The sequence below is a fragment of the Microcebus murinus genome, chromosome 17, assembly GCF_040939455.1.
Source record: "Microcebus murinus isolate Inina chromosome 17, M.murinus_Inina_mat1.0, whole genome shotgun sequence".
Taxonomy (NCBI): Eukaryota; Metazoa; Chordata; class Mammalia; order Primates; family Cheirogaleidae; genus Microcebus; species Microcebus murinus.
This window is the reverse complement of record NC_134120.1, coordinates 49,478,579-49,500,071: the sequence shown is the minus strand read 5'-3', so window position 1 is coordinate 49,500,071 and position 21,493 is coordinate 49,478,579. Positions and strand designations below refer to the sequence as shown.

The 21,493-nt window shown below is 35.9% G+C and overlaps 1 protein-coding gene across 4 annotated transcripts in view; it reads left to right on the top strand.

The window, feature by feature from the left end:
* MYOM1 (myomesin 1) overlaps nucleotides 1-21,493 on the top strand; it is a 153,673-nt gene that overhangs the window by 22,573 nt on the left and 109,607 nt on the right. For all 4 annotated transcript variants that reach the window (XM_012746091.3, XM_075993618.1, XM_075993620.1 and 1 more), the window contains 2 exons: nucleotides 400-741; nucleotides 19,438-19,578. In XM_012746091.3, the coding sequence (XP_012601545.2) occupies nucleotides 425-741; nucleotides 19,438-19,578 (458 nt within the window). In that variant the 5' untranslated portion in view covers nucleotides 400-424. The remainder of the gene's footprint in view (nucleotides 1-399; nucleotides 742-19,437; nucleotides 19,579-21,493) is intronic.

The window sequence follows — 21,493 nt, the reverse complement described above, 5'->3', positions numbered from 1 at the left end:
ATTCTCTCAAATGAAGGCCCCATCAGAATGAAATGCCAGAAAATTAGAAATATGTATTACAAAAGGTTTGCAGAAAAAGCACAATAGTCAATAGAAAAAATTTCTAAAGACCTTCTAGATACATGATGGCTATCTGGAAAGTATCCAGCCATGTAACCATTCTCATTATGTTAACAGTGGCTGGATACTTTCCAGATAGCCCTTGTATATACATATTAAAAAAAGAAGGCACAGTACATCTGGGCTATGAAGTTGGGAGTTCATTGAATAACTAGTTAAACTAAACTTCACATCATTTTCCATTTACTCTTTGGAAAAGATAAGAGTATTAATTTTTACACATTGGTTTAGATGACTTGTTCTTTAATAGTCCACTCAGAAATTACTGTTTTCTTATAGGTTGCCCGATTCCCTCAAGGGGCACATGATGGCTTTGCCGTTTTATCAGAGATCCCACCAGCACTATGATCTCAGCTACCGTAACAAGGACCTTCGCACCACGGTGAGCCATTACCAGCAGGAGAAGAAGCGTTCTGCCATCTACACCCATGGCTCCACAGCCTACAGCACCCGCTCCTCTGCCGCGCGCCGCCAGGAGTCGGAGGCCTTCAGCCAGGCGTCTGCCTCCTCCTACCAGCAGCAGGACTCTCAGGCCTACAGTCTTGGGACCTCGCAGTCCTCCCTGAGCTCTGAAGTCAGTCGGAAAGCGGCCTTAGCCCATGATTATGGCTACTCCTATGGGTATGTCAAAAGAGTCTTCCAACGTTAGGGAAGGGGCTTGTGCTCCAAATAAGCCTCCCAAATCACTTCTTAAATATGACACCCTACATTTAAACCAGGTGTGGAGACAGACCTGGTTTGACAACCTGGGACCTGTGTCCACCTACTTTCCTTCATTGTCTCTTTGAGATTTACAAAGAGTTTCATAATCATAGCCTTGCTTGAGTTGCCAACTGTGCTATTTCTAGAAGCAGGGAAGTTTTGCCACAGGTTACTTTAGCAGCAGCAGGGCCAGAAAAATATCATTTCAATACTCACAGCAGTTTTCCTGGCTCTCAGAATGTTTCTACCTAGATGAGAAGCCAGTACAGATTTTTAAATCCACAAGTACACACAGGGGATGAAACTACAACAGAGATAGCTTCTAGTTTTTCAATATCTGAAAGCCAATACTTAAAATTTCGAGCTATTATTTAAGCAGCAGATTATTTTCTTTAGCTGGGGCATTTTATAAAAACATGACCTATCTCAGTCAGCCTAAGAATAATAGGAACACACTTGTATGCCAACAAAATTAGATTTATCGACCCAATGCAATGTGGGAGACTATACACTAGAGGATTGTTTTAGGATTCTAGGAAGAGTGGAATTTAGATGCAGGTCTGGACTGCAAAGTGAACCCAGGGTACTATTTCTTTAGAAACAATAAAGTTAAGATATATGTGGATGGTTGTATATAGAAATCCCTTATCTGGGCCTCCTCACCTGGAATGGGAATTGAGGCTGTTTTTCTGTGTCAACAAGCAACTGAGGTCCTCTACAAAAGAGTGAGGCGTTTCATTGTTATTGATAAAATTTCAAACAGCAAACTTACTGATAGTCTTTGATATGAGAAAAGAAGGTGCTATAGTCACTCAAAAAAAAAAAAGGCTACTATGACACTACAGCATTAATGTCCCTGGGAGAAATGTTTCCTGTTAACTTTGCAGTTGGCTTATCTGTGTCTGTTGTTCTAGCATAATGAATGTTGGGCAGATCCTTTCTCAGACCAAGGCAATTTTTATTTTCTCAATATTCAGAATGAAATATTTCATAGAGATTAAAAAACACTTGTAAGATACACATAACTTTTATTAAAAATCTATCTATAGTCCACAGAAGGAATTGCTGATCTTCAAAATGTAGACATTTCTGGGCTATGTGGCAAATAACCATCTGCTACCTCTAAAACTCTTCTCCAAAGCATCTAGCATGTTTTGCAATGAAGGTAATATGATTTTAAGTCTTACAAAATTTAAGTCCACAAAATATCTGCTAAGGCAATTGCAAAGGGTGCTTTACTTTGGGAATCTAAAAAGTTACTAAGGAAATAATGGAGTAGTTTGTATTAACAGAAGTGAGGAAGGTTTCTAAAGGCAGAAATTCCTAAATCTCTTTTGGGTTTTAGCAGCACCTGATCAACAGCCATCATTTTGTCAGTGACGGTGACCTCCTGGGAGCTTCTGCTAGATTCAGTAACAGAGCCAGCATCTGCTGGGGTTTACCTGGAATGTATGATGGCAACATTCTGAAATTCCATTTAAAATGGAACAGGATCATTTTGCAATCTCAATTTCATAGGACATATTCTGCCATGGGATATTCATGAGGATCTCACGTTGGCTACAAATATAGAAATATTGTCACTGAAGCGAATTCATTTCTTTTAACACTTGCTTCAAAGAAAAGTTGGGAGGAATTAACATCATATGTATGTGACAGCATCATTTTGTTCTCCTGAAAAATGTTCCAGGTACATTTAAGAACAGATACATTTAAGAACCTCATTTAGGAAAGCAGCTGTCTCATAATAAAGGAGAATTACATTTTAAATATCCATTTACCTGGACTGTCTGTGCTGGGTCTATAGAAGATGGGTATTTTCTTTCTTTCTTTTTTTTTTTTTTTGAGACAGAGTCTCGCTTTGTTGCCCAGGTTAGAGTGAGTGCCATGGCGGCAGCCTAGCTCACAGCAACCTCAAACTTCTGGGCTCAAGCAACCCTGCTGCCTCAGCTTCCCGAGTAGCTGGGACTACAGGCATGCGCCACCATGCCCGGCTAATTTTTTCTACATATATTAGTTGGCCAATTAATTTCTTTGTATTTTTAGTAGAGATGGGGTCTCACTCTTGCTCAGGCTGGTTTCGAACTCCTGATCTCGAGCAATCCGCCCGCCTTGGCCTCCCAGAGTGCTAGGATTACAGGCGTGAGCCACTGCGCCCGGCTGAAGATGGGTATTTTCATTAACATACAGTTGTTAATGTAACTCCCGTGTACTTATTTAACTTCCCCAATGCTGTAGAATCTAAAGAATCTTATGAATTTGTATTAGTAAATGATCTCTATTTCTTCAACTCTATTGTTTAATTTTGTATTAAAATTATTTTAATTTTATATAAATCCTTTTTAATCATATATGTAATATTCAATTTATTCATAACCAGACATATCAAACATTAATAATTGAACACATGAGCATGTTTTATTCAGAAAACATTTGCTCTATATAATCTTTGAAAGACTTAGCCATTTTAGCTATAAAGAGCCTTAGATGATAAACTTTCAATAGGGAATGGAACTGTAATTATTTTTCTATGTTCAACCTCATATCTTGTTCCTTTCTACTATGCATGTTTATGTTAGTAGATATTTATTAGTGGCTTGCTATGTTTGAACAATTCAAACTTCTTGGTAAAAGCATGTTGACCCAGAAACAAGAGGGGAAAGAAAATGCCAATATTTTTTTCCCTTGTGTAATGCAGTGTGAAAGACAAAGAAAGCCAACCCAATCCTGGAGGTATTTTAGTCTTTCTTTTTTTAGATCTAGAACTAACAGGTGCAGATAATATTTTTGAACACTTCAAAGTCTTCATAATTCCTTTAGGCTGTGCTTTAGCTTGTTCAAAATGAGACAACTTTCCCCTGCTAAATGAAATAACTGTCTTTGGATTGAGAACAGTATTGTTGATTAAAACCTCCGAGATTGGAAACCTTGTGGAGTGTATGTAAGCACTAGGCTTGGTCTAATTTTAGCCACTTCTTTGTAGTTAGCTGTTCAGTGTTCAGTGGAAACTATGGAGATTTGTATGTGCTCAGGGCTTGGCTGACCTTAGTGAGTCTTAGCAACAATGGCTCCTTCAGTGTCAGTGTGGCTGTGGCACAGATCAGTTACAGATTGTATTCTGAGCCATGGATTGTAAAATAAATTCTAGAAGGATTATTCTAAATGCCTTTACTCTTGGTCACAGTGAAGAAAAAAAACTAAAGAAAATAATACAGGAAAACAAAAACTCTCAGAATGACAAGATTATCGTTTTATGTTAATGATCAATGAATATTGTCAAGGATTAAAGGAGAAATGGTACTTATGACCACTTTGTAAACAGGAAGCCAGGGTTCTTAACTTCTGTCCATGAGTGGGTTTCAGTAGAGTCTTGTACAATCTAAAATTATGTGCAAAATTATGCACAGAAGAGAATTTTGCTGGAGAGAAATACTGTAGCTTTCATCAAATTCTCAGAGAACTCTGTGATTCAGTGGGGGTCAGAACCACTGCTCTAGAAAGTCTACAAATAGAGACCAAACAGCCTAGAATGTGAGCTGAGGACCTCTTTCCTAATGCCAATATTATAAGGACTTGGGATGAAATAAGGCAAATGTTTACAGAAAATGTGGTATTGTGGAAAGCAGGGGTACCTTCCATTCTTTTGAGTACACTGGATCACACATTAAGATGGAAGTTATAAAAGGAATACTTTGTTATACTTGATAAGTAGGAATGGATAACTTTCAAAAAACCAGAGAACAACACAGCAAGATTTCTTGGATGACGGGAGGATTTAGAGTTGTCTCTCAACCCTCCTTGATAATGGTAGACATGTAATTGTCTGATTCCAAACTAATCAAAATTCAGCTCATATGATCCAATTCAACATCACATCCTGTATACGATCAGTCTTTACAACAATCCTGAAGAGTAGAATTTATTATCCTCATTTTACAAGTGAGAAAACTGGAGACCAAGGAGATTAAATGGCTTTTCTTTATCATACTAAGAACTGGCAAAGTAGTGACTTGAGCCCATATCCTACCCAACTCCCTACCTTCTTGCAGGTACTGATGCCAATTAAAGTCAGCATTTCCCCTTGACCACACTGCCACCAGATTTTTCTTGAAGCATCAATACATAGTTTTGCATTATGCTCCCTTTTATTTACTCTTCTCATAGAGAAGCTATTGAGTACCAAAATAACCAAGATTTAGAGCAGGGAGCAATAGACAGAACGGCCCCAATTCTAAGAAAGAAAATCCGAGGAATGTTCCTGAATGCTGAGGCTGGGACCAAACAGACACTTTAACCCGCTGTTTAGAATCAAACATAGAGATTTCCAAAGGGCCCTAAGAGACACCGGTTTGGGGATGAGAACACTGAGACTCGAGGGACTCTCTCTCCCAGGGCACCCTAACTTTAAATCGTGCTTCTCCCCTACACTTGTGTCACATTATCAATTCCCCCCACATATTGCCCAGATAATATCCTCTTTTGAAACTACTAGACTTTGTGAAGACCATACTAACATTGAAACCAGTTCTAATTCAAACAGAGGATACCAATGCTAAAAATAAAGACCACTAAACACAGCAGGGACTGGGGTGGGAGGTGAACCTGAAAACTTGGTCCATCTCCCACCCCAATATACTGTTAAAAGCTGTCACTAAAGAAATCCACATCCACAAGGATGTGTCCTGACCTCAGCTGTTGGCTTGGGATTATGTTGACTTCCTACATATCCATTTCTGTAAAATGAGGAAATGATTGTCCTTCATGTTGTGAAGTCTAACAGATAACCATGTAGGATGTTTAGTGTAGTGGCTGGCACATGGGGGACACTCAGGTTTAGGTGAGTATTATCCATTCATTCAGTAAATATTTACTAAGCCCTTCCTGGGTGCTAAGCACTGCTCTAGGTGGTTGGGATAAATTACTAAACGATAATTCACAACATCACAGTATATTAAATTGTATTAAATAGAATTATGTATTATGCCAGAAGGTAATAAATGTTATGGAAGCATTTTAATTATTATAAATATGGAAAAAGCACCATAGTTCCTGGGTAACAAAAATCAATAAAATATTCTGGGGTTTGTCTTCCAATATTTAAGTACCAACAGAATGATGAGTCACATTACTTCCTGTATGGTATGAGGTCAGAGGAAAATCTAATGAAAGCAGAAATCTAACAAAAGGCCAGTGAGTTATGTTCTGAATCCCAAAGATCAACCCTAAATCCAAGGAGAGTGGTCCTCACCAGGTACCAGTCCTTTGCTCCCATTCTCTCAGCTATAAACACAGGGCTTGTTCGTGGAGAGAGAGCTAAGAGTCTCACTCCTGGTAATACCAAGTTCACAGAACTGTGGAATATTAAAGCCAGAAGGGACCAACAGTTCATCTAATTTAAGCCCCTCCTTTCATAGATATGATAGACTGAGACCCAAAAAGACTTGTTTCATTCTTTGTTTGCTATGCTTGATTTTATATTGAAAGCGTTATTTGTCAGGCTCTTATGCAGATTAAATCAAGATTAGATGATATGAGATACCTCCAGAATGGCATTAATCTTCCCTAGGCAGGTGAATCATGCTGTGAGAAGGAAGGCATGTCCTCTTATAGAGTGGGAGTAGAATGAGTCAGCCAAAGGTGGAAGAAGGGCAAAGCCATTACCTCCTTGGGCTCAGAGGTGAAATGTTAGCTCTGTCCCTACAGGGCCTTGGCCTTCACAAAGTCAGCACCTTCCTGCTGGCCAGGCAGTGGAGTGTAACTGAGCTTCCCCATGGAGATCTCTAGACTTTGGAAGCCCAAGGGAGCCGTTGCAATAGGCTTGAGCTTTTTCACAGCAGTCTTTCTAGATGAAATGAAAAAGCAAGAGTACCTCAAATGAGTATGGTAACTTCCATGCAAGTCTAGTCAACCCCAGTGACCATCCTAAAGTAGGGTAGGATATAGATATCTGAGCTGCTTTGCAAATAAGTTAATAAGACTAACTTTACAAACCCTGGACAATTCAGTTCACAAAGAAACAGCCTTAGACTCCATAAGGCATCTCCTGATATTATTTTGTCAAGTGTCTTGGATACTATAATGTATAGGAAATATGGAGCGAACTCTATTCCTGCTTCAAAGTGGGCCATAATCTAGTCTGATTAAATTAATTTCTGAGATAGTCAGAAATGCATAAAAACTGAAAGATGAATATAAATAAGAATCACAAGTGATTTAACTCTTTCGGTATTTTACCTATCTGGGCTTTCTAAAACACATGACTGCTCTACATTCATGTTGAGAAGTGGTTCAGGCCCGCATGGTATTTGCTTTTACACCATGGCTATATATTAGCTGTGGAAAGTTTCTGAAAAGAAGGGCAAAATGTTACTTGTCAGTGGAAATTTAAATCATAGAAAAAAATAAAGCAATAAATAGAAGGGAAAATTGTGCTTATATTCCTATTTTAGTTTTTAGAAAACTAAAAATGAGATATTTCTTTGGCCAAGAGAGTGAAATGGAGAGGGAAAAAAAAGAGATAAGAGTAAGATAAAAAATGCAAAAAAAAAAAGAAAAGCCAAGGGATGGTTATTTATTATTACTACATATCAATAAACTTCAAGGGTAATGTAACTAAATTCATGTTTGTATCTAATAAGAAACTTTTTATGCAAAGTATATTAGCAACAAAGAGATTCATTTCAGCTTCCTACTTGTCCACTAACTTTGATGTTCTCCTGAAACTTCCATAAGTGTCTAGACTGAGAAAAAGAATTGAAAAGGCAGTAGAAAGTGTTGAAGTCAACAGGATGTCCATATCAAAGGAGAAGCACACAAGGAAGCTGCCCTAAATCAAAAGTAGATCCAAAACAACCTTTTAACAAAAGTCCAAAGAAAAGTATTGTTTTTCAAGGAGGAGGAATGATGGCCAATAGAAAAGTAGAGAGGAGAAAGGAGAACACAAGCTCCAAGTGACTCTCCACAGGGTCCTGAAGATGAAAGAGATGGAACTTCAGATACCAGAAGCCCTAAGGAGGAGTGGCTAACTGGAGCCCAGACCACCAAGTGGAAGCTGACCCAAAGTTCTTTAAAACCATGGCCTCTTTCTCTCTTTTGGTAAACAGCTGAGGATTTTGTGTATACGTAACAGTACTAGGTTGTAAATCTTCGTAAAGATGTAGTTTTAAGAAAACATTGTTAGAATTATAAAAATACATTCAGCTCTTTTGTGGCCATTCAGTAAAGTCTAATGACAATACATAGATAAGTCAGCAATAAAAACAGATTTCATTTTTAAGCCTTAGCACATACCTATCTGTCATCCTGGGATATCCTTCCCATCTTTCAATATCTACCTCTTCTGCAAAGGATTCCCTAATAACCCCAGACAGAAATTCTCTCTCAAGCCTGTGAATTCAAAATTTGTCTGCAGTGGTCTTTCTGCCATTCTGCCTGCCTTCCTTGCATTCTCCCATCCTTTCTTCCTTGACTGACATGATGGATTCACTTCCTTACTAGACTGTAAAGCTCTCAGAAAACAAGAGTTTTAAATTTATCTTCACATCCTACTCCCACTCTGGTGTCAAGCACAGTATTTTGCATGTGGTGGATGCTTAATAAGTTTTTCTTGAATAAATAAAATTGCTACAGAAAGTTAAGAAATAAACCTGTGAAGATTTCAGTGATACTATAACAATAACACAATCTGAAAGGTGATTGTTCCATAATGTTTGAAATCAGTTTTCTCCTGTACTTTCTAAAGTATCAGCTGGGTTGTATGCTAAGTTTATGTTTAACTTTATAAGAAACTGTTCTCAGCTGTTTTACAGACTGGTTATACCATGTTACATGCTCATAGCAATGTATGAGGATTCTAGTTTATCCACATCTTTGCCAACATTTATCATTTCTGTCTTATTTATTATAGCCATTATAGTGGGTGGGTATGTAATGTAATCTTGTAGTTTTGATTTGCATTTACTTAATGACTAATGATGTTGACCATCTTTTTATGTGCTTATTAGCCATTTGTATATCTTCTTTCATGAAATACCTATTTTTTTCCTTTATTTTTTTATTTATTTATTTTTATATATTTTTTTTTCCAGCATATTGTGGGGGTACAAATGTTAAGGTTACGTATATTGCCCTTGCCCTCCCTCCTCCTTCAAGTCAGAGCTTCAAGAGTGTCCATCCCCCAGTTGGTGCGCATCACATTCATTATGCATGTATATATACCCATCCCCTCCCCACCCCCCACCTGCCTGACACCCAATAAATGTTATTCCTATATGCCCACTTAGGTGTTGATCAGTTAATACCAATTTGCTGGTGAACCTATTTTTTTTTTTTTTTTTTTTTGGAGACAGGGTCTTGCTTGGTCACCTGGGCTAGAGTGCAGTGGTGTTTTCATAGCTTACCACACCCTCAAACTCCTGGGCTCAAGGGATCTTCCTGCCTCAGCCTCCCAAGTAGCTGGGACTGTAGGCATGCGCCACCACACCTGGCTAATTTTTCTATTTTCTGTAGAGATGAGATCTTGCTGTGTTGCCCAGGCTGGTCTCAAATTCCTGACCTCAAGTAATCCTCCCACCTCAGCCTCCCAAAGTGCTAGGATTATAGGCGTGAACCACCACACACAGCCTCATTTTTTAATTGGATTTTTTTCTTATGAATATTGAATTGTCATAGTTATTTAAATAATTTGGGCACAGATCCTTTGTCAGATATATTTGCAAATATTTTCTCTCATTCTATTCCTTCTCTTTTCATTCTCTTCACAGTGTCTTTCAAAGACCAGAACTTTTTACTTTTGATAAAATTTGTCAGTTTTTTGTTTTCAAATCATGCTTTTGGTGTTATATCTAAGAACTCTTTGACAGAGTCAACACCTTAGAGAGTTTCCCTTATTTTTCCTTTTAAGAGTTTTATCATTTTAGCTCTTATAGTTAGAACTATGATCCATTTTGAATTTTTTTTGTGCATGATGTTGAATAAAGTTCTAAATTCACCCTTTCACGAATGAATATACCAGTACAATTGCCACAGCACCATTTGTTGAAAAGATTATCCTTTCCCCTGTTAAATTCTTCGACACCTTTATCAAAACTCAATTGACCATAAATGTAACTAAGGGCTTATTTCTGGAGTCTTAATTCTGTTCCATTTACCTATATGCTTGTCCTATGCCATTATCACACTGTTTCTGTTTCTTTATAAAAAGTTTTGAAATTGGTAAATGTAAGTCCTCAAACTTAGTTCTTTTACAAAAAAGAATTTTTTTGCCTATGTAGTTCTTTTGTATTTCCATATAAATTTTAGAATCATTTTGTCAATTTCTACAAAGAAAAAGCTCTTCTGGTATTTTGATAAGGATCATGTTTAATCTATCGATAAATTTTGAGAAATGCAGCGTCTTAACAACATTGAATCTTCCAATCTGTGAACAAGGGATATTTATTTTAAATCTTCTTTCACTTATCATAATAATGTTTTGTAATTTTCAATGTACAAGTGTTACACTTCTTTGTTAAAGTTATTCCTAAATGCTTTATTCTTTTTGATACTATTGTGAATGGAGTTGTCTTAATTTTATTTTTGGATTATTCATTGTTAGTATATAGAAGTTAATTGAAAAAAAAAATAAATTGCAATGAATAGTCCTCAGCCTTAAAAAAAAAAAAAAAAGAAGTTAATTGACTTTTGTGTTTGGATTTTGCATCGTATGGCCTTGCTGAACTCGTTTATTAGTACTAGCATTTTGTGTGTGTATTCCTTAGGATTTTCTACATACAGGATTATATCATCTGTAATGAAAGGTAGACTTACTTCGTTTCAATTATTTTTTTAACTAACTGCCCTGACTAGAACCTCCAGTTCTAGTTGAATAGGAGTGGCAACAGCAGATATCATTGCCTTGTTTCAATCTTAGGAGGAAAGCATTTTGTTTTTTACCACTAAATAGGATATTAGTTGTAGATTTTTTATAGATGGCCTTTATCAGGTTGAGGAAGTTTCCTTCTATTTCAATTGTATTGAGAGTTTTTAATATGAATGAATGCTAAATTTTGTCAAATGTTTTTCTGCACCTATTGAATGATAATGTGGTTTTTGTTCTTTATTCTATTAATATGGTATATTACACTAATTGATCTTCAAATGTTAAATCAACCTCACATTCCTGGAATAATCTTTGCTTGATTTTATGTGTTTTATATGTTGCTGGATTCCATTTGTTAACATCTTGTGAAGGATTTTTGCATCTATGTTCATAAGTGATATTGGTCTGTAGTTTTCTTTTATTGTAATGTTTTTGTTTGGATTTGATATTGGGTAATACTGACTTAATAGTATGAGTTGGAAAATGTTCCCTTCTCTATTTTTGAAAAAAAATGGAAATGATTGGTGGTGTTTTTTTTTTTAATATTTGATGAAATTCATCAATGATGCCATTTGGGCATGGACTTTTCATTGTGGGAAAATTTTAAATTACTAATTCATTCAAGTTCCTTACTTGTTATTGGTCTATTCATACTTGTTATTTCTTCTTGAGTTAGTTTTGGTAATTTGAGTCTGTAGGAATTTTTCCATTTTATCTAAGTAGTCTACTTTGTTGTCATAAAGGCATCTATACTATTTTCTTGTGAGCTTCTTAATTTCTGTAAGGTTGTTAGTGATATCTCTTCTTTCATTCTTGACTCTTATAATTTTGCCTTATATTTTTCATGGTCAATCTGATGAAAGGCTTGCTAATTTTCTTGATCTTTTCAATGAACCAACATTTGTTTCATTGATTTATCTATTTGTGGTTGTGTTTTACATTTCATTGAATTCCACTCTAATCTTTATTATATCTCCCATCTATTTGTTTTATATTTAATCTTTTTTCTAGCTTCTTATGGTGGAAGTTTGAGTTTGAGATCTTTCCTCTTTTGAGATGTTTCCTCTTTTCTAGTATAGATTCTTAAAGATGTAAACTGTCCTCTAAGGACTGCTTTAGCCTGTGTCCCATAAATTTTAATATGTTGTGGTTTTGTTTTTATTTAGTTCAAAATATTTTCTGATTTCCCTTGTGATTTCTTCTTTGACTAATAGGTTATTTAGAAGGATGTTGTCCATTTCCTGATATTTGTGAATTTTCTAAAATTCTTTCTGTTATAGATTCTTATTTAATTCTTCCATTGTTAAGGAATATTTTTTATTATTCCAATCCTTTTAAATTGATTGAGATTGTTTTGTGGCCTAGCATATGAATTCTCCTTGAGAATGTTGAATAGGTACTCTGTTGTCACTGGGTGAAGTATTCTAGAAAGGTCAGTTAGGTCAAGTTGTTTGATAGTGTTATTTAAGTCTCCTATATTCTTGCTGATTTTTTTTTTTTTGGTCTGGTTGCTCTATTAATTATTGAGAGTGGAGTATTGAAGTCTCCAACTATTATTTTATTATTATTTTTCAATTTTCTATTTATTCTTTCATTTAATTCAGTCATTTTTGCTTCGTGTATGTTGGGGCTCTGTTGTTAGATACATATATATTTATAATGCTTATGTTTTCCTGAGGAATAGACCCTTTTATCATTATGAAATATCCCTCTTTGTCTCTAATGATATTTTTACTTAAAGTGTATTTTATTTTATAGCTACTCCAGCTCCTTATGGTTACCATTTGCATGTTATAGCTTTTTCATTCTTTCACTTTAACACATGTATGTCTTTAGAGTATGTGTCTTGGGGCAGCATATAATTGAATTAATTTGATCTTTTTTTCCCCATCTAGTATCACAACCTCTGCCTGTTCCTTAGAGTTTTTATTCCATTCACATTTAATAAAATTATCGATATGGTTGGATTTATGTCTGCCACTTTTGTTATTTTTTAGTATATCTTATATTTCTTTTATGCTTTCGTTCCTCCTTTACTGCCCTGTTTCGCATTAAATAGATTTTTTAGTGTACGATTTTAATTATTTTGTTTCTTGACTATATTCTTTGAGTGTTATTTTAGGGATTGCTTTAGGAATTATAGTACACATATTAACTTATCACTACTTCAGATTTAAACTAACAATACCAGTAAAATATAGAAACTTTGCTCTAATATAGCTTCATTTCCTCCCCACTTCCTTTGTACTATTGTCAGATATATTACAACTATGTATATTAAAAACCTGACAATGCAATGTAATAAGTATTTTATGCAATCTTATTTCTTTTAAAGAGTTTAAGAGAATAGAAATATATGTCTCTGTGTGTGTGTTTGTGTGTGTGTGTACACATACTATCTTTTGTATTTACCCAATTTACTTTTTTTGCTCTTCATTTTTTCACATGGGTTTGAAATACTGTCTAGCATCATTTGCTTTAAGCCTAAAGGATTTACCTTAACATTTCTTGTAGGGCATGTCTGCTAGCAATGAATTCTCTCAGTCTTTTTCTGTCTGGGAATATATTTACATTTAGTTTTGAAGGATAGTTTGTTGGATATAGAATTCTTGATTGACATTTTTTTTCAGCACTTAAATATGTCATGTAAGTGCCTTCTGGCATGTATTTTTCCTGATGAAAAGTCAGCCATTAATAATATTATTATTCCCCTGTATGTGATGAATCATTTTACTCTTACTGCTTTTAGGGTTTCTCTATGGCTTTGGCTTTCAAAAGTTTGGCTATATTTCTAAGTGTGTGTATGTATCTCTGTGTGTTATACTATTTGGGTTTGTCAAACATCTTGGATTCAAAGGTTAATATGAATTATAGGTTGGATCCATACATTAATCCAAGATGTTGAAAATTTTGGATTCATAGGTTAATATTTTTCATCAAATTTGGGAAGTTTTAGTTTATTATTTCTTCAAATATATTTTCCTGCCCCTTCTTGCCTTGCTTTCTGGCATTGCCATTACTCATATATTGGTATGTTTGACATTGTCCCACAGGTCTCTCAGGATCTTTTAAATTTTCTTCATTCTTTTATCTCCCTGTTTTTTATATTGGATAATTTCTATCTTCAGGTTCACTGATTCTTTCTTCCTCTACCTAAAATTTGCTATTAAGTCCCTCTAAGAAATTTTCATTTAAGTTAATGTACTTTTCAACTCCAGCAGGTCCATTTGATTCTATTTTATAATTTCTATCACTTTGTTGACATTCTCTATTTGTTGGGTCATATTTATAATATATTCTTTTAACTCTTTAAACATGGTTTCCTTAGTCTTTGAACATATTTATAATTGCTGTTTTCAAGTCTTTGTCTACTAAATCAAACATCAAGGACCGCCCAGAGGCAATTTTTGTTTCTTGCTCTTTTCTGTTGATGTGAATCACACTTTCCTATTTCTTGGTATGTCTCATAATTTTTTGTTTGTTTTGTTGTTAAAATGGACATGTCAGATAATATATTGTTGAAATTCTGGATTCTGAATTTTCCTCTTAGTGTGTTGTTGCTGTATTTTGATTTTGTTTGATAACTTGCCTGGACACATTGTTAGAATCTTTTTACCCTGCACTGTGTGGCTGCCGGTGTCTCTGCTCAGTTTTGTTTGCTTTTTAAATTCTTGTTTTCATTTTTAAGCCTGAATTTCTAGGGATCACACTATGTTTGCATAGATAACTGACCAGTAAGATACTGTCACAGATACTTTTGGACACAGACACTGTGTCCAAAAGTCTCAAGGCAGTAAAACTTCCACCCTCTGGTAATAGATCTGTGTGTAAGTTGGGATTGCAGGTGGTTTTAAGTAAGTCCTAGCTTTGCTTAACTCTAGGCTTTCTTGCCTCTCCTCTGCACATGTGAACAGGCTTGCAATCAGCCAGTGCTGTGTGGACAACTTGGCCTTCTCCAGTTTTTCCTACACAGATATTATAGAGAGCTTTTTTTTTTTTTTTTTTTTTTGAGACAGAGTCTCGCTTTGTTGCCCAGGCTAGAGTGAGTGCCGTGGCGTCAGCCTAGCTCACAGCAACCTCAAACTCCTGGGCTCGAGCGATCCTTCTGTCTCAGCCTCCCGAGTAGCTGGGACTACAGGCATGCGCCACCATGCCCGGCTAATTTTTTTATATATATATCAGTTGGCCAATTAGTTTCTTTCTATTTATAGTAGAGACAGGGTCTCGCTCTTGCTCAGGCTGGTTTTGAACTCCTGACCTTGAGCAATCCGCCTGCCTCGGCCTCCCAGAGAGCTAGGATTACAGGCGTGAGCCACCACGCCCGGCCTATAGAGAGCTTTTGTAGGTCCCTATGACTATCTTATTTTCCAGATCTTCCTGGTAAATTCTGGCTGATCTGCCAATCTGCTGCTTGCCCCGACCACCATTGCAACCTCTGGTTAGCTGAGCTGCTGGTCTTGCCTTGTTTGTTTGTCACCTAGATTGCTACTCTAACTCACAGTGGATGTGGGGATATCCTGAATGTGGGGTTTTATGCTCTGGTCCGAATCAAGTCAGCCCCCTCTGGCAGTGAGCTCTCCTTTTCAGGCATTTTCCCACCTTGGTAGAAAGGACTCTCACTGCTTATACGTGAAGTTCATTGGGTTTTTTGTTTTGTTTTGTTTTTAATAAATAACCACTTTTCAGTGTAGTATATGGCTTTGATTGATTTTCAGAGCCCTGATTTTGTTGTTTCTGACAATGTGTCCCATTTTACCATTGCATTTTGGGGAGAGGAACTCCCCAAATCCTGCCTCTGTCGCAGTCATTTTTACTAGCTTCTCCATTGATTCTGATGTGAAACCAGGGTTGAGAATCACTGAGCTAGTATATGATTATAGAAGAATAAATCTTGATATCACTTCATTCATTAAACATTGATCAAGCAGTTTCAGGCACTGGACGCAATGCTGAGGATACAAAGATAACTGAGATCATCTCTCTCCTTGAGTAGTCACAGGCAGTGGGAAAGACAGAGAAACCAATTATGCATGGTAACTTTGAGCATGGAGAAATGGGTGATATTGGCTTTGGGAGCACAGTCAACAAAGGCAATGCCCATAGTGCATCATTTCTCTGAAACGTGCTAATAGGCTCTGAGGCTTCTCAGAAAATAATATAACCATTAAGTGGATCTAATCTTAAATATGAATAAATTTATTAATCTGAGGGAACCTGGAACAGTTTCCTAAAATTATATGGTGATTATAAACATAACTTTGAGGGATAGCATTTTATTTTATGTACTTTAATGAGTTTTTTATGCTTAATTTACAGCTGGACTGTGATGATTTCATAACCTCAATTTATATGAATAAATATTAGAGTCTTTATGGGCAGTGTGACATGATATTATGGTCTCCAAAGTGGGGAGTCCACAAAGGCAAGCCATAGGAGTGTAGGAAGAAATATTAATTCTTTTTAGTATTCTATTGAAAGTTTCATAGTGAGAATGTTTATACAGCAATATATGAATAGAACTTATAAATAAACAAATACATGTAGGTGGCATGACCCCAATATTTTTAAATTAAGAGTACTCAATCACAAAAGTTGGAAAACACTAGGATAGTGAAAAGAACATGAACCAGAAAATCAAGGAAAGATGGGTGCTAGTCCTAGTTTAGCTACCAAATCACCATGGGTGAGTTACAAAGACTCCTTAGCTTTGGTCTCCACATCAGTAAAATCAGGGGCCTGGTATAAATATCTCTGAGATCTCTTCTAGCCCTGGAATTCTATAAATGGTTTGTTCTTGCTTTTCCTGTTCAGCATTATTGTGAAGTTGTGGATGCATGCATACACACACAGTCAACTCTTACCTATTGCTTAATTTGATTGCCTTCATAAATCAAAATTCTGAAAGTTTCAAGATTTAAGCTAAGTTCATAAAGAACAGCATGTGTACTTTTAATAGGTAAAAAACCTACACCACAGATCCATATATATCAAGTTTGGTATCTGCTCAGAAATTGAGTTGTTAGAAGATTATTTTCAAAATTGAGATACAACTAAAAGCCCAAGAGGTTAGTAAGCCCTTACTTAGCTATTTGATTTAGATTAAAGGAAATTTAAAATCTACATATTTTATTTAACTCCTCTAAAAACATTATTCAACTTTCAAATTTGATAGAGTAAGATGTTGGCCTTCAGTCTTCATGGATCATGACAAATAGAATATTGATGAGTTTTCTTCAAATAATTACACTGATTATTATATAATCACTTCCTTAAAACTTTGTGTTTCTCTGATTTAGTTTTGTTTGCTAGCTTCAGTAAATGAAAGCATTATCAAATCATCTGCACAGTATTTCAACATCTAATCCTTCATACACTCTTTTTTATTAGAAATCAAAGCTTGAGGAAACTCTAGAGACTATAACAAAGGTGGAGATCTTGTATTTTCCAAATAATACTGTATCATACATAACATCATAATGCTTTTTATGAAATCTTTTTTCCAGATGAAATATGAAATGAAAGCTAATGAAAGTGCCATGATTCTTTAGCACAAAGTTAAACTATTAACACATTAGCTGCCATGTGAGTTGTATTTAACTTATGCTAGTTTTGAGCCTGGGGCCTTGTGAAGCATATGTAACCTATGTGTCTCTTTACCTTGGGAGCTGTGAGAACTATTTTTCAAGTTGCATATAATTCACACACAGAAAATAAAAAATAACAAAATTTTCTTTAAGTTAGAAAAGATTGTTTTGTTTTCGAAGTTTTTATTTTATTTTCATAATAAAACACCATGGCCCCAAGGCAAAAATTTTTTCTAGTGTGGCAATCAATGTGTTAAAAATCAGCTGCTGTGATTTACCTGTGAAAATGGAATAATCACATTCTGGCCCGTTCTAGGTAGTAAATGCATCATTTTAAAAGTTTGTCTTGATGACGGAAAAAGGAACAACACAATGAAAAGAACGACAAATCATAGTTTTTATTTTGATGTAAATCAATGTTGAAAATATGAGCTCATGAGACTAAGACTGCAGAAACTAGAATGAAAGTAAAGGGAAAAAAGCAAAAACAGAAGAAAAGGAGAGAAATTAGAAAATCCAACTGTTCTAGAAATGGGAAAAGAAATGAACTTTTTAAGCCCCACAGTTAATGTTATTTTTTACAGTAATGGAATAAAGGGGTGAAGGAAAATACCACTTTAAACTTGGACCTGTAGAAGCACAGCCTGTTCTCTGTGACCTGCTGGGGGTATAGAATGCTATCATTTTGCTGCTGCCTGAACAGCCAGCCAGGAACAAATTTCACTCTGGCTTCCAACTGGTAACCAAGCCACAAGCTTGAAGTCAAAGGTCTAACCTTTAGTTTTAATGCTGATCATAGAAAAAGAGCTAGATATCTCCCACTGGGGGGAGGAGGGGGATAATGGGGCAGGAAGAGGTTTGTCAGGTCCATGGGACCTCTCAGAGGGTTAAGGTTGTTGCCTACCCTGCACCCCCACGTTCCCAGCCGCTGCTGGCTCTGCACTTCCTTGACGCTCTTAATGTTCCGTGCCACTTGTTTTCTTTCATTATTATATATCCATTTTGTACTAAGTATAGTTTTGGCCCATCTTGTGCTTTGGATTTTGGCAACCATTTTTCTTTTCCAAATGATTTTCAGAGATTAGGAGTGATCAAGGTTTGCGTGGTTTGAAGATTTTCTGCTTCCGCTGGGCAGCTGGGCTTTTCCTGCACCACACCATTGCCATTCACCTTCTCTTCAAGTATTCTCTAGACCAGCAGATTTTTTTTATATTAACTTTTTCCTTTAGAATAGTTTCACATTTATAGAAAAATTACAAGGATAGTGCAGAAAGTTCCCATACAGGCCCCTATTGTTAAATCTTTCATTACCGTGTACATCAGGGGCTTTTCACCCTGAGCCCAGGGATTGACTTCAGGCAGGCCATAAACTCCTGCAGTTTATGCCAAATTTTATATGTTCATATGAAAATGCATTTGATTTCAATCAATAACTATATAGATTAAGACATAATTTTCATTTTATCAATCCTTTTTCTCTGTAATCTCTGCTGTCATATTTTCCAACTCCATAATAAATTTTTGGTTTCTTAGAACACTACCTCCAAGTGCACATTTGCACCAGTGTGCATAGGCAGACAGAACTTTACCACACCCTTATACATCTCTGAGACATTTGACACCATGTGTTCACATAAAATATATTAACTTTATTGTTTGATGAACCCAGTATCCTTTCAAATGCAGGAATCTGCCTACAGTACTTAAAGATCTCGAAGTGTGAACCTAGGGACCTGCATCAGAATTGCCTAGGCTCTCTGTCCAGAAAAGTGTGCATTTTTAACAATCCCCGGAAAGGATTTGGATGTACAGTGTATCAAAACCATTTATGCAGACTGCCTAAATTTTAAACATTACATTAACAGCAAAAGGTATTTGGAACTATTATGAAAGCATCACCCCTTTCTCTTGAAACTTTAAGGAGAAAAAAGCCATGAAATTACTGCAGCCATAAAATTACTATTATTATTTTTCTTTTGTGTCTAGATAGAGTGCCTTATGTGAGGTCTTTCTAACTCCACTTTACTTCTAAAGGTAAAGATAATTATAACATTAGAGATCTAAGATTCTGTAAAAATTCTTTGAGGTTAAAACTTTCTTTCATCAGTATTCTGAATATTTTAAATGCATTTTTTGTTATTGTCTATAATAATATTAGGGAGTTTATTTCAGACTTACAGATTCCAGTCTGCTGTTAGATGATTATTCGTCCAAGTTGAGCACCAAAGCAAAGAGAGCCAAGCACAGCCTTCTGTCTGGAGAAGAGAAAGAAAATCTACCAAGCGACTACATGGTGCCTGTTTTCTCGGGACGGTTAGTGTACTTTTTCTTTCTGGCTTTATTACAAAGTGGGAAGTAAATGTTGTTAGGTAATAATAGTAATAGCAGCTAACATTTATTCAGCACTTACCATATGCTGGTTGAGAAAGATCTAAGGAAGTTTGGAGCCGTGTGGTGAGAGAGGTGTGTTAATTTTGTAAAAATGGATTTCCTTTTCAGAAATCTTTGCCATCACATAAGATGGCTACATGATGAAAGAGAAAGATTAGATCTTAATGCTTCTTAAGTGGCATTAAGTGGGAGTAGAGCCTTGCATGCTAGTGATTAAACACTAAAAAGAAAAGCTCAAAACTAAAATATTGTGTGAACTGAAAAAAAAAGATGATTTGTTTAGGTTGCTGGAAAACATCTTGGTTGTTAGTGTGGTTTTAATTTTTATTCATTAGGGAAAAAATCTAATCATAATTTGAATGCCTAGCTTATATTTGTTCAACGGAAAATAGATTGCATTTGCTTTGAGGCAAACTTCAAACAAAACAATCACTAAGTCACAAGTCTATGTAATGCCAATTTCCTATCTTTAAACATTTTTTTGAGCGATAATAATGTTCAAAAGAATCTTGAAAGGAAATTTTGTCCGAGACACCAAGATTAAAGTTTAATAGGAACTTTCTGGTTCATCCCCTGTTTATTTTCCTTTGAATGGAAAGTTATTCTCATAGCTAAGGTGACACTCAAAATGAGGCCATCCTCTCAGGACAAATGCCATGGAAAAGTAGATCCTTACTGAAGGTCAGGAAGTAATCTGGTCGTGATTTTTGGTGACCTACGTCTGCTCCCTGTGTCTTTCTTTCCATTGCCCTGTGACAGTTGCTTTCTGAGTTGTGTTAGAGGCTAATGTCATAAGTTCTCTGAACCCAATTAGGAAGGTAAGGTGATAAACAACATTCTATATTTAGCTTTTTATCCGATAACTTTGATATCCATGATTTTTTAAAGTGAACTTTCCAGAGAAACATCCTTATATTGTTAAGTATGCTTGCCCAGATTTGGCCTCTTTTAATTCCTACGTGTAGTTATTGTAGGAGATGGCTAGGCTAGAGGACTATTTTGTGTCCAACTTTTTTGCCACTCTGTTTCAAAAAATCATTTAAAAACCATGTCAGCTTAACAGTAGCCTACATGACATACCTCTCCACCTGGATGGGCATGAAATGAATCTTCTCACTCCTAATGTCTTCTCTCTGCTCTGTCCCCACCAAACCATTTTGTCTCTTTCAGGGCAGTCTCAAGAAATGATCATTTATAAAACAAACTGAGATAAAAGAAAATGATAATAAAAACTGGTGTTCTATGTTCTATTTCTAGTTCTTTTATATATTGTATATGGATCCATCTCCGATGTTATATTACTATGTTGAAGATAGTATTTCACAGTAGTGTTGACAGTATTAACAATCTGAGAAAAGGATGGGGAAGAAATAACATTTGTTGCATACCTATAGTTTGCTGGGAATCATACAGGGTGCTTTATATAAACTGTCTTGCTAAATCCTCCATACAACCCTGGAAGGAGATCAGTATATCCATTGTTTGGACAAGAAAATCAGGGCTCAGTGCCTTGCTGAAGGTCACATGGCTGGCAGTGAAAGAGCTAGCCTGGCCAATGCAATGTACATGCCCTTTGCAAGTAGAGTATGTTTCTGGAAAATGCTATTTCCTCCACATGACACCTGAGAATTCCACTTCTTATACTCCAATAAGTTAACCTTATGTCAGCAGTAGGTTTGAGCTGTAACTGTGAGAGATATGCAGAGTATTGGGAGGTTTTTAATTTATTTTTAATCGTATAGTACTGTATTTTGTCAACATGTTAGGATCACATTCTTGATCTTATGCTCAGATTGTAGAAGGGTTACCAGTGACAACCCCTTATATTTACTTAAAG